The sequence below is a fragment of the Bactrocera latifrons genome, unplaced genomic scaffold (assembly GCF_001853355.1).
Source record: "Bactrocera latifrons isolate USDA-ARS-PBARC rearing strain unplaced genomic scaffold, ASM185335v1 scaffold_335, whole genome shotgun sequence".
Lineage (NCBI taxonomy): Eukaryota > Metazoa > Arthropoda > Insecta > Diptera > Tephritidae > Bactrocera > Bactrocera latifrons.
In genome coordinates this window covers 71,856-85,294 of record NW_017536974.1, presented here as the reverse complement: position 1 = coordinate 85,294, position 13,439 = coordinate 71,856, and the positions used below count along the sequence as shown (strand labels likewise).

The window sequence follows — 13,439 nt, the reverse complement described above, 5'->3', positions numbered from 1 at the left end:
TAAGCATAGATATGAGTAATGTAATTTATATAGCATAAATATGTATTACAGAAATATAACTATATATTTGCTCTGTGTTTTTTTATAAAACAAACAGTAAATATATATATGATATGTACTTATGTACTAATTTATAAATATTATACTTTTTTCCATTAAGTTTATGTTAATAATAAATCTTCTTGAAATTTGAAATAACTATAAACGTCTAAAAGATATATTTTCTTTATTAAATAACCTTAATGTTTCTAACAAACAACCTGGCTAAAAAGAATTAGTGAAATGTTTTCCTTTGAATGAAAACTACTGGCCGGTTACGCCTTTAGATTTACTTAAACACATAGTTACTAAAAGAAATGCACCTGTGAAGGGTATATTAGCTTCGGTACAGCCGAAGTTAACCTTTTTTTCTTGTTTAACCTGAATAGATAAATTTTCATAATTAGCCACAGGTATTCCAATTGCATCAAGGGCAATTGTTGACGTAAAATAGGCTTTATTAAACGTTCATAATTCTTTTGAAAATACGAGGAATGTGACGGCTGATAACGAAAAGTCACTGAGCGTTTTGGAACAGAAATTTTTACAACTCCTCCTTTCCATAAGGTGTGTTTTATTTGACCAGCAAACTAATTATTATTATTTTGTATGGAAGACTTAGCCAACATAATTACGTTGGCTTGTCATAAACTTTTATAGCATGGACTAGAGGCATTGCCAGTTAAAATGCTTTTTTCATTCACAATAGCTATGATTTTTCCCAAAAAAGTAGTTGGCAATAGCGAGAAACTTCAATTTGACAGATCAAAATATAAACAAATGAAAAATATAGAAGTGCACGAAATGGAAATATTATGAAAGATGCGGTAAATAGTAATAATTTTTAAATTAAAAATAAGACAAAATTAAACTTTGTGCATTTTCCAGTTGCTTGGTACTATGTACACATATTCAAATGATGAAGATGAACATCCTGGCTGATTTAGCTGCTGAATCAAGTTCGTCTTCGGAGGATTCAGAACAAGAGCAGATAGAGCATCCAAAATGCTCTAATTTTGTGGACACCATTGGTCATTTTAAAGAAGAGGATTTCAAATCTCACTTTCGCTTGAGTAGCACCACTTTAGATTACTTAATAGGTATGCTTTGTTTTTGTTATGAGACTTTTCTGTGTGAGTATTTTTTGCAGGAAGATATGAAGAAAGTGAACGAACCCTTTTTGCTACGAAGTTCGGAAAAGCCAAAATTCCTGCTAAAAAAATGATGTGCATGCATGTATGGTATTTATGTAATACAATTACCTACAGACAACGAGCTGTATTGTTTGGTGTAACGAAGTCCACAGCATGTGCAATTGTTCGTCGGGTTGTCGCGTGGGTTATTTTAATAATCCATGAGTTTGTTAAGTGGCCAACTGGAGATGCTTTGGAAGACACAACTCGCAAGTTTTTGCAAAGTAAACAAATACCAGGTGTTATTGGTGCTATTGATTGTACCCACATAAAAATCAATGCATCAATAAAAGACAAACAAATATATTTTGATCGTAAACGTAATTATAGTGTTGTTCCACAGGCCATTGTCGATGCTGATAAAAAATTTATTGATATACATACATATATCGTGGTGAACCCGGATCACATCATAATGTTCATTGATGTTCATTTTATGATAAGCTTGATTATATATTTCCGTTAAATAAAACAATATATATTCGTTATGAAATCAAGTAGCTTTTATATTTTTTATTCATAACGGATTGTGGTAAAATTTTCAATTTTCGCGTAAAACTTCGCCTTTTCTTCTGAACTTTTTCTTTTTAGTTCGATTTTTTGATCAAAATATCGTTCTTTAGCGCTTTTACGATAACGAGGATTTTGAACAGGATTCGCTGCGTTCGGCTCTTGTGGATACACTGCATTTGGTCTGCACATGCTACGGCTTAGAGCAGACTGGCTCTGCCTAGACAGAGACAGAGTAACAGTTAAATCTGTTAACGATTGCGTTCCTGTTTAAAAGTATAAAAAGCGAATGCAATATAAGCAATAGGTAATGAACAAATTTTAACTAACCACTTGACTCAACCAATGCCTCTTGAGAATCTGTCCCAATGTTTATGGTGTGGGTCTTAGACACTAAACAGCTTTCACCAAAAATTTCGTTCATTTCCTTTTTCTTCCGCGCCTGCAGGAACTCATCCTATATCTCATTGTAGCACTTCAGGAAAAGGAGTGTCTCGGCTTTTGTCCAAACCAATCTTGGCTGCTCCATGTTAAGACCTCGGAGCGCACGCACATCTAAAACACTGGAGACGTGTCTTCCGTCCGTCACAACATGATTGATCTGGTTGGTGGTTTTTCGATTCGGAGACAGCCAGGCAGCTTGATTAATCTTCTTTTGCTGGAATCTAGTTTTTCTGTTCCCGGCGAAGTCGATCAGCCTCAACCCATTTGGGGATGTTTCGTCGTGCAGGCTGAATCTACCGGCCGTAGTACCTTAAGATGCCTTCTTTGCCCACCCTAGCATTAAAGTCGCCAAGCACGATTTTGATTCCTATTTTCACGAGGACATTAACAAGCTGGGCAGCGGCACCTTCCCAATTAAGGGACTGGACATTCCAGGTGCATGTCCGCAATTCGTAGTCCTTATTTCGTTTGCCATCGTCGTCATCAAAAGGGGAGTCTCTCATCCGAGGCTAATTGTTCCTTTTCATTGGGGGGGTAAGGACAGCGATATAAGCGCTGTGGACAAACTTCAACATTTGCGTTCCTGCTTGAGTGGTGCTGCCTTGACACCATACGATCGTTGGAAATAAATGAGGCTAATTATAAAATGGCATTAAAACTCCTCATTAAATTTGATAATAAACGTCTTATTTTTCAGCCAGATATCAGGGAGATTTTCGAGGTAGACAAAGCAGACGGTACCGTCGGCAAGCGAGCATTGACGGAACCGGAAAAACCGTGAGTACACATAAAAAAATCCTTTGTTGCTTCAAAATATTTGTGGAAATGTCGAACATTTGGTTTATAATTGCCGACGGTTTTTAAATCTTCCGCAAAACATTCGCCAGAAAGAAACTGACAAATGTTTACTATGTCTAAACTGTTTAAAGAAACGCCATCAGATAGGAGACTGCAAATCTAGTTCTTGTCGCAAATGTCATTCAAAACATTACACGGTTTTACATTTTAATCGTTTACCATCAACTAATGGTCTTGAATTACCATTAATACCAAACTCTGTTCAAGCCATCGCCATGACTGCAACGCAGCCTGCTTCCCGATCTCCACTGATGTTGTGCTTTTAGCTACTGCAATCGTTTTAGTAAAGAATCTTGTCGGAACTTTTGTACCTTGTCGCTCACTTTTGTACTCTGGCTCACAGATTCACTTCGTCACCAGTCGCTTCGCTATCCAACTTCAATTGCATGAATCCAAATCATTCGCTTCGGTTTCTGGAATTGGAGTTGTAATGGATACTCAGTCAATCTTGTATTAAAGTCGCGGACTTCAGGTTACTCGACAAACATTACTGCTCTTGTCGCTCAAACGATTAGTGATAATCAACCTGGAACTTCAGTTATGGCCAATGATTGGAATGTTTCTTCGAATATTCAACTAGCTGATCCTGCTTTCTATACACCACAACGCATCGATATGCTCATCGGAGCAGGGCTTTTCTTCGAACTTATTTGTGTGGGGCAGATAAAGATGGCACCTGGGTTACCCGTTCTTCAAAAAACTCGACTTGGATGGGTTTTATCTGGTGGTTAGCAGCAAAACCCTCAACTATCGACATATAGTGGAATTGATAAGGATACACAGCTGGATAAATTAGTTCCCGATTAGTTAGTTAGGTTTTGGGAAGTTGAACATGTTCATGAACCAATTATCACAACTTCTAACGCATACCTCGAGTGTGAGGAACATTTCAAAAATAATTACTCACGTCTATCGTCGGGCGAGTATTCGGTTCTCTTACCCATTAAGTGCAGCTTAGGTTCACTTGGAGATTAAAATTTAGCTGCTAGACGCAGATTCGAGGATATTGAATGCAAACTTACTAGAAGTACTAATTTAAAAGCGAAATATATGTAGCTCATTCATGAAGGAATATGAGCACATTGGTCATATGTCGTTAGTTTCTGAAGAAATGATTTCCAAGTGCAGGTACTTTCTAGCTCATCATTGCGTTACTAAGGATGATAGTACGTCAACGAGTTGCGAGTTGTTTTTGACGGTTTTGCGGAAACAACTTCAGGACTATCACTAAATGACATACTGCTGACAGGTCCTAGCATTCAACCTAAACTTTTCAACATTATTTTTCGTTTTCGTACCTTTCCAATTGCACTCATTGGGGACATTTGCAAAGCATATCGCTGTGTTCGCGTAACACCTCCAGATAATATGCTTCCCCATAAGGAAAATTACGTACATATATACAAGTTAGACACGGTCACATACGGCACCAAGCCTGCTGCGTTCTTGSCTATACGTACTATGCATCAGCATCTAGTACTCGATAAATCCTCATCTTATTCGCTGGGTTCAGAAATCGTTCTTCGCGATTCCTATGTAGATGATCTTATCTCCGGAGGAAGTTCAGTAGAGACAGTACAACAAATCAGGTAACAAACTACGAACCTACTTTCTAAAGGTCGTTTTCAGTTAAGAAGGTGGTGCTCTAAAAACTCAGATGTTCCCAGCGAAATGTTCTCTATCCCAGTTGCTGATAGAGAAAGTTTCCTTAGTTTCGATGAATCCAGCGATATTGTCAAAACTCTCGGACTTGTTTGGAATCCATCGAGAGACATATTTTTGTCTAAATATAAACATCGAAAAAAAGTTTCAAGTGTTCCGTATTGTCTATCATAGCACGTTTTTACCGCCCATTATGTCTGATTGGTCCCACAATTACTAGAACGAAAATACTGTTACAAAGGATGTGGAGAGACAAGCTCGATTAGAATGAAAGTTTACCACTTTCCATATGCATAACGCACAGCATGGTAAGCATATTGTAACCATCTTCTTGATCGTCAACATACATCATTTCCGCGCTATGTTCTTCAGCCTGGCGCTACTATTCAAATATATGCATTTTGTGATGCCAGCCTGGAAGCATACGGCGCTTGTGTTTATATTCGCTCAATTAAGGATGACGACATTAAAGTTCACTTGTTGTGCTCCAAGGCTCGTGTCGCCTCTCTTAAAACGCTGACATTGCCCAAATTAGAAGTATTATCTGAATTATGAAAAATGAATATATTTGATTGCTTTTGTTTTTGCTGGTCGGATTTATCAGTGGTTCTCTCATGGCTACGAGAGGAACCCTCAAAGTTCAACGTATTTCTTGCCAATCGAATTTGCGCTAGACAACAACTAACTGAAGGCATGCAGTGGCGTTACGTTCCCACCTCTATGAATTCAGCTGATATCCTATCAAAGAGCGCTACACCAAAAGAGCTCAACATCAGACTTTGAGACGCATCATCCAATGATTCTACCAAAGGATCATCCATTAACGTCATCAACAATCACTCCTTTTCATCGAAAGTATCATCACGCAGGTCCTCAGTTTCTACTTGCCTTCATTCGTTTGCAGTTGTGGCCTACAGGTGGAAGAAAAACTATTGCGAGTGTTCCACGAAAATGTATCATATGTTGCAGATCGAAACCGCGCCTCGTTGAGCACATCATGGCTGACTTGCCTAAGGAACGCATCCACGCATCACGGCCCTTTATCGTTACGGGCATAGACTACTGTGGACCATTTTATTTCAAACCCGAAACCCGTAAGAAAGCACCTCAAAGGTGCTATGTTAGCGTATTAATGTGCTTCGCCACAAATGCTGTGTGGATGGAACTGTGTGAAAAATCTTTCAACATGCTCTTTTCTTGATGCACTTAAGCGTGGCATACCAAGTAGCATTTGGTCACACAATACTGCAAATTTTGTTGGCGCCCAGAACGGGCTGAAAAATTTACGCTAGCTATTTCTTAGTGAAAACATCGCAACCAAGTTGACGATTACTGATTTAATAATGGGATAGATTGTCGTTTTATTCCTCCTCGATCACCACATTTTGGTTTTCTGTCTGAGGCAGCAGTAAAAATGGCAAAAACAAAAAAACAACGCTTCTATCGCTCCGTTGGTTCATCACTTCTCGGTTTTGAAGAATTACGTACCTTAGTATGTCAAATCTCATCAGTAATTAATCCTCTTGTGGCACTTTCAGAAAACCCTGAAGATCTTGGTGTAATGATGCAAAAACATTTTCTTATTGGTTGTCCTCTTATCGCTATTCCTGAGCCGAACCACATGCATCTTAACTGCAATCATTTCGATCGCTGGCAGCAGGTTACCTACATATAATACAACAGATATTTTGGAAGCGATGAAGTGAAAAATATCTCACTATTCTACAAGCGAAGTGGCGTAAACCACACCCAAACATTGAAGTCAATGACATCTAATTTTGCATATCTACCACAGCATTACTCGTTATTCTAATTCCTCATTTCCATTTATCCTGTGATATGTTTATACATACATACATGTGAGAACAATTAAGCTTAGCTTTGCCTAAGCCTAGCATCTTAGTTATAGTTTGCTTTTTATATTGGATACCTGCAGACGCAATTGCATTTCACCTGGTAAACCACCAGCTACGTAACTTTCTATTCGTTGTATTATATATATTCATATTAATAAATAGTTTTGTAAATACATAGTATATCGTCGTTGTTTTATATCGCAATTCGAAGCTATCAAAATAGTTGGCAGCTCAACAGGGCAGATAAAGAGATTTCATAGCACCTTAACTGAAATCGCTAGATGCACTAAGCTAGAACAAGCTATAAATGATACCAATGAACTGATAGTTCTTGCTACTGCAAAATACAATAATTCAGTAACTGGATGGAAACCTATCGAGCTGAAATTTACCATTCCTTTGGACCTTAAAATCGAAATAATATTAACGAAAGCCCAGGATAATGAATTGGCAAGGAACAATAGTCGAAGTTTTCCAAGCCAGGAGATAAAGTTTATGTTAGGATCAATAAAAGAATTGGCAATAAATTGACAAAAGTTTTTACGGAAAAAAAGATTCAAAAGGATCTAGGATCCACATTTTTAATAGATAATAGGAAGGTTCATAAGAGTAACCGTAAGTAATAATTTTTTTGTTTTTTTTTTTTAACTTTACAGAGTTATTTTACCACTCAGGGATTTTGCGGACTCAGGTATCCGACAGCAAATTATTAAGCTTACAAAATCCAACTATACACCAGTTATTGACGGAAATGTATCAGTTTTGGACAAATATGACTACTTAACGCATCGAATGAATTTTAAATATATTTCATGTTTTTCCCAATCACACATTACTATAGTTCTTCAGACACACAATAATCAAATTTATCGATGTTTAAAGGGGACTACCTTTCATGGCCAACATTCCGAGATATGTTCACGGCTGTATACATCAAAAGCAAGCGTCTTTCACCGGTTGAGAAATTATACCACCTCAACAAAAAGACACAAGGGGAGGCTAAGGTGATTGTGTCAAAATGCCCTCTTGCAAATGAAGTTTTCGCAATGGCATGGAAAAATTTGACGGACATGCATGATAATGAGCAAATACTAGTCGAAATCCAAGTCGACATACTGCTCGACTTGCCTTCAATCGACAAGGAGTGCTCAAGCTCTATAAAGTGGCTACAGCGGGAGATCAACAGCTGCATCTCCTGACTGACAGCCAGTAAAATTGACATGGGGAACTGGGACCCAATCATAATCCGTATTTGTTCAAAGAGACTGCCACAAGCAACATTGGTCTTCTGGGAACAGTCTGTCAAGAACAAAACGAAGACATCAAAGTGGAAGGAATTGGATAACTTCCTTACGGATAGATACCGTGATTTAGAGGCAATAGAACGTGCCAAGAAATCGTCCAATTCTGTAAAGCCTGTCAGTGCACCCACACAAAATAAACATACCACCGGCGGACAGGATCAAGCTCGCTAAGCGCAAAAATCGCTGCATTAATTGCCTCGGCTTTGGACATTTGGTGTCGCAATGCACCAGTGCATTCAACTGCAGCACGTGCCATGCAAGGCATCACACACTATTACATGTGAGGACAGTGCAGCCTATCAGCCGAAGAACCTCATCAACGCCATCGGACGAGATTCCGTCTACGTCCAGGCAAGCGCAACAGAGACGCAACTTTAAAAAATCAAACGGCACGTAAACGACGCAGGTACGGTCGTGCTTCGCTAACAGCAACAAAGGTGTCTTATTAGGAACGGCACAAATCAACATAAATCACAGCGGCGTTACTTATGCCGCAAGAGCACTCATCGACTCCGGATCAGAGTGCTCTTTTATCACAGCAAGGATGAAGCGCAGAATCAACTTGCCAGCTAGGAAGATAAATTCCCAGGTGTCAGGCATCAATAACACCGTAGCTGCGCAGGTAAAGGAATCATGTTGTGTCGAATTGCGGTCACCAATTGACCTACTTATATCGATAACAACGAACATGATGGTTCTGCCGAAATTAACAGGAAACTTGCCGACTTGCCTCATTAGCGCACTAACTCGGCAGGCTTTCCCAGATCTCACGTTGGCGGACAAAAGGTTCTTCGTCAATGAACCCGTGGACGTCATACTCGGTGGCGACGTCTATCCACAGATTATGCTTGATGGCATACGCAAGAACGTACTGGGATCGCTTCTTGCGCAAGAGACCGTGTTCGGTTGGATAGTCACGGGCCGTGCCAATACAATTAAGCCAACCAACACTTGCGTCTCATATTACAACGAAATATCGCTGGAAAAGCAGTTAGCTCCGTTCTGGGAATTGGAAGAGATGCCCAAGGAACGGAAACTAAGCGAAGAGGACAGGTATTATGGAGAGCTCTACAAAAAGACAACGAGGCGAAATGAAGGCGGGAAATACGTTGTATCGCTACCATTTAAGAAAGACTATCCGCTCAACATTAGGTTAGGTAGTTCGTTAAAGATTGCGTACTCCCAGTATTATCGCAATGAAGATCGGTTGTCCAAAGATGAAAATCTGCAAAAAGAGTACAACAGGGTTTTAAAGGAATACGTTGAGATGGGTCATATGGTAAAGAAACATGCCAATCAAACGGCCGACTCTAGTGACAACTATTCCCTGCCTCACCATGCCGTAAGGAAAGAAGAGAGCATATCTACAAAAGTGCGTGTGGTGTTCAATGCATCGCAATCAACTTCAAACGGCACTTCGCTGAATGACATCCTTCTCCCCGGTCCAGTTCTTCAGGCAGATCTGATCATCTTAATTCTGCGATGGCGATTATTCAAATATGCCTTCAATAGCGATATTGAGAAGATGTATCGCCAAATCCTAGTGAAGGCTGATCAAACGAAGTACCAGTGAATCGTTTTTCGCACCTATCCGACCGAACAAACTAATATTTTCGAATTGAAGACGGTAACGTTCAACTTCGCTCCTTATCTGGCAATATGGACGTTACTTCAATTAGTTGACGACGTTGAAAGCTCACTACCAGTAGCCTCAGACGCACTAAGGAAATGCATGTATGTTGATGATGTCTTAGCAGGTGGACACTCTATAGAGGCTGCAATTAAATCTATAAATGAAATAAGACTAGCATTGGAGTCGGCAGGTTTCCCATTAAGAAAATTTCGAAGACACAAGTGATGTCAAGGCTCTTGGGATAAGGTGGAATGCACATACTGACTTCTTCTACTTCAAAACAAAACCAATACTCAGCCCAGAATCCTTTACAAAGAGAGCTATCCTATCAGATATTGCCAAACTGTTTGACCCACTATAATGGCTAGCACCGATTATAGTAATAGCCAAAATGATAATGCAACACATTTGGTTAGAAGGAACACAATGGGACGAGGTTGTACCTCCTACCACATTGGATCGTTGGCACACATTCATGGACAACCACAGGTACATAAATAACATTAAAATTCCACGATGTGTCCACTTTTCGCCAACGGGCGATGTGTCCATTCGTGGTTTCTGCGATGCATCAGAGAAAGCATATGCAGCAACTGTCTACCTGCGCGTAAAGACAAACAACGAAATTTTCGTCAGCCTACTATTGGCAAAAACCAGCGTAGCACCTGTCAAAACTATATCTTTACCGCGTCTGGAACTGTGCGGCGCCGTATTACTGGCCGAAACAGTTGAATCTGTCGTCAACAACCTGGAGCGGACACATCTTAATCTCAAACTATGGACGGATTCGACCATCGTTCTCGCATGGATTCGCAAGCCACCATGCTCATGGTCAACGTTTGTATCCCATCGAATGAAAAAAATCGTAGAAAAGGTCGGTAACGCAAACTGGAATCATGTCGATTCAGGGTCTAACCCTGCAGACTTAGCCAGTCGGGGACTTCTGGCACAGGATTTGGTGGAAAACACCTTGTGGCGGCAGGGACCTTCTTGGCTGCAAGAAGATCAATCTAAATGGTCATTACAACAAAACGACTACGAGACGACAATAGAGGAAAAACAGGTACGTGTACATGCTTGTACAACTATACAGGGGAATTCTAACGACATTCTTGACCGTTTTTCTAATTTGCCAAGAGCTTTGAGAGTGTTATCATACGTTATGAGATTCTCTCAAAGAACTCATCCAAACACAAAAGCTTCCTTTCAACAAAAGTCTTGCTTAATTTCTTCCGAAGAAATTAAAGCAACGACAAGACGTTTGATAATAATTACGCAGAAGCAGAAATATGGTCAAGAATATGATTGCTTGAAATCCGGTAAGCTTATTGATGTAGAAAGTGAAATACTCTCTCTTAATCCATTCCTCGATAAAAATGAAGTTATGAGAACTGGTGGCCGTCTCAGTGCGTCTCTCGATTTGTCGTATAATGAGCGCCATTCAATTATCCTTCGATACAACTGCGTATTGTCTCGTCTAATAATCCAGTTTATTCATCAAGTCTCTCTGCATGGAGAAAATCAGCTTATGCTACGGCTATCGCGGGCTCAGTATTGGATTCCTAGGGTAAAAAACTTGATACGATCCATTATCCATAACTGCAAGACGTGCACGATCTTCAAAAAACGTGCTCAGACGCAACTTATGGGTGAACTTCCGACCGAACGATCCACATTTTCACGCGCTTTTACGAATACGGGGGTAGATTTTGCGGGTCCGTTCGAAGCAAAAAGCTCTGTGGAAGAGGATGCCGTGTATCCAAAGGGTATGTCTGTCTGTTTGTCTGTTTTACAACAAGGGCCATCCACCTAGAGGCCACTACCGATCTATTGACACAATCATTTTTAGCTGCCCTAACTAGATTCGTTTCTAGAAAAGGTTGCCCCAAGAATATTTATTCGGACAATGGTACAAACTTCGTTGGAGCATCGAGATGCCTAAGGTCCCAACTTAAAGCCTTCATAGCCGATGCTCGCAACAATGTTATCTCCAGGTATAGTCACCAAGCTCTTACATGGCATTTCATACCTGCTGCAGCTCCTCATATGGGAGGACTTTAGGAAGCAGGTGTGAAAAGTTTTAAAAGTCATTTTCGCAAAATTGCGTCTGGGCACAAATACACTCTTGAAGAGTTCAACACACTCTTATGCCGAATTGAGTCYTGYSTTAATTCGCGACCATTGAGCCCAGCCTCAAACGAACCTACTGATTTGGAGCCACTTACTCCAGGACATTTTTTGGTCGGTGGACATCTGTTGGCCCCACCAGAACCGGATATAAATGAGAACAGTACCTCTATCGTAAATAGATGGCAAAAACTTAAGGCCTTACGTCAATCCTTCTGCATAAGGTGGAAAACCGAATACCTGAACGAAATGCAGAAACGCATAAAGTGGAAACATCCAAAAACAAACCTAAAGACAGGTGAGCTTGTCGTCATAAAGGAAGACAATTTACCACCGAATGAGTGGAGACTGGGTAGGATTGTCAATATACATCCAGGCGCTGATACCCGAGTGCGAGTAGTCGACATCATCACGGAAAAAGGCCAAGTTACAAGACGCTTGCCAAATTAGTCTTACTACCACACTACGAGGAGAAAGATGTGGATGCACACCCTACTCAACGCAACAGTTCCCTAGCCACATCGGAAGCCTAACTTTCCTATACACAAACAAAATTACTTATAATATACCTGCGATGCACAATGTCTTTAATACTGTTATTACTATTCTACTAATAAAATATAATATATGACAATAAAACTAATCACTCACCCGCTTATGGTAATTGTATTTACCTCGATGGCAGCATCACCAGATTTGATGAATTTGGGGTTCTCTTCGGTGGTCTTACCGGAACGACGATTAACCATTTCTTTATAGTTGTATGCCGAATCCCATAAGCTTATTGCGTGCACCCGGCAGATCCAATGACTGCCGTGCCCTGAAGACCTTTTGTGCTCTTTGTTGTTCGCCGCCTAAGCTTTTCCGTGGGCTAAAAAACAAAAAAATTTATTTAACGTCAGTGACAATTTTATGCTAAATTTTAATTTATTTCAGCGAACTTGCAAGCAATGTGAGCGGTGTAGCAATCCAACACTACAATATGGCCGTTGGCAATTCGACCAGGGTGGTTCAGCACAATAACCTGGGCGGTGAAATCAGTAGCACCTTTAGGGGGGCTTGCCTTAGAATCACCAGTGACATAACCACGACGCAATTCCTTCACGGAAACGTTCTTAACGTTGAAACCAACGTTTTCACCGGGAACAGCCTCTGGCAAAGCTTCGTGGTGCATTTCGACGGACTTAACTTCAGCGGTGATGTTCGGTGATGTAAAGGGCATCGATAAGTCTTGCCTTCAGCATTACCATCCTTACGTTTAACCTTCCATCCCTTGAACCATGGCATGTTGGTTGATGCTTCCAGCACGTTATCACCATGCTAGCCAGAGATTGCCACGAATGCAACAGCAGCTGGGTTGTAACCGATCTTCTTGATGTATGAGGATACTTCCTCCTTGATTCCCTCATAACGAGCCACTGTATGGTGGTTCAGACGAAGCCATCTTGTGGACACCAACGATCAGTTTTTTCACACCAAGGGTGAAAGCAAGAAGAGCATGCTCACGAGTCTGAAAGAAAAAGAAAATATTTAAATAAATATGCAAATTTAATTAAGTTCATTTACTTACTCTTTCTGCTGCCGAAAATGTGTCTCTGCACATGTTGCGCACATAACCAAAAACATGAAATGTCATTCATGACATACGGTGATGCAATGCCGTCAGCTTTTAATTCACTGCCTTAAAATTTTACAACAGTGAATCTAAACCTGGTTTTTTCAAACTGTGAGGCAAAACATGTATGCATTGCCCTTGAACTTACTGAGCAAGGAGTTATTTATTAACAAGTAAGAATTGAAAATAATTATCAAA

At 40.2% G+C, this 13,439-nt stretch overlaps 3 protein-coding genes across 3 annotated transcripts; 2 read left to right on the top strand and 1 right to left on the bottom strand.

Moving 5' to 3' along the window:
- Positions 1 to 785: 785 nt before the first annotated feature.
- On the top strand, positions 786 to 1,698 carry LOC108971279. The gene is made up of 3 exons (XM_018937236.1): positions 786 to 866; positions 928 to 1,139; positions 1,190 to 1,698. Exons 1-3 carry the CDS (start codon positions 862 to 864, stop codon positions 1,696 to 1,698), a joined length of 726 nt encoding a protein of 241 aa, XP_018792781.1. The 5' UTR covers positions 786 to 861.
- A 47-nt stretch (positions 1,699 to 1,745) lies between these two features.
- On the bottom strand, positions 1,746 to 2,558 carry LOC108971278. Its single transcript, XM_018937234.1, has 2 exons — positions 2,073 to 2,558; positions 1,746 to 2,008 (listed from the first exon to the last, which is right to left on the bottom strand). The coding sequence occupies exons 1-2, from the start codon at positions 2,164 to 2,166 to the stop codon at positions 1,746 to 1,748; spliced, it is 357 nt and encodes a 118-aa protein (XP_018792779.1). The 5' UTR covers positions 2,167 to 2,558.
- A 7,332-nt stretch (positions 2,559 to 9,890) lies between these two features.
- On the top strand, positions 9,891 to 11,312 carry LOC108971277. The gene is made up of 2 exons (XM_018937233.1): positions 9,891 to 10,562; positions 11,136 to 11,312. Exons 1-2 carry the CDS (start codon positions 9,891 to 9,893, stop codon positions 11,310 to 11,312), a joined length of 849 nt encoding a protein of 282 aa, XP_018792778.1.
- Positions 11,313 to 13,439: the final 2,127 nt, after the last annotated feature.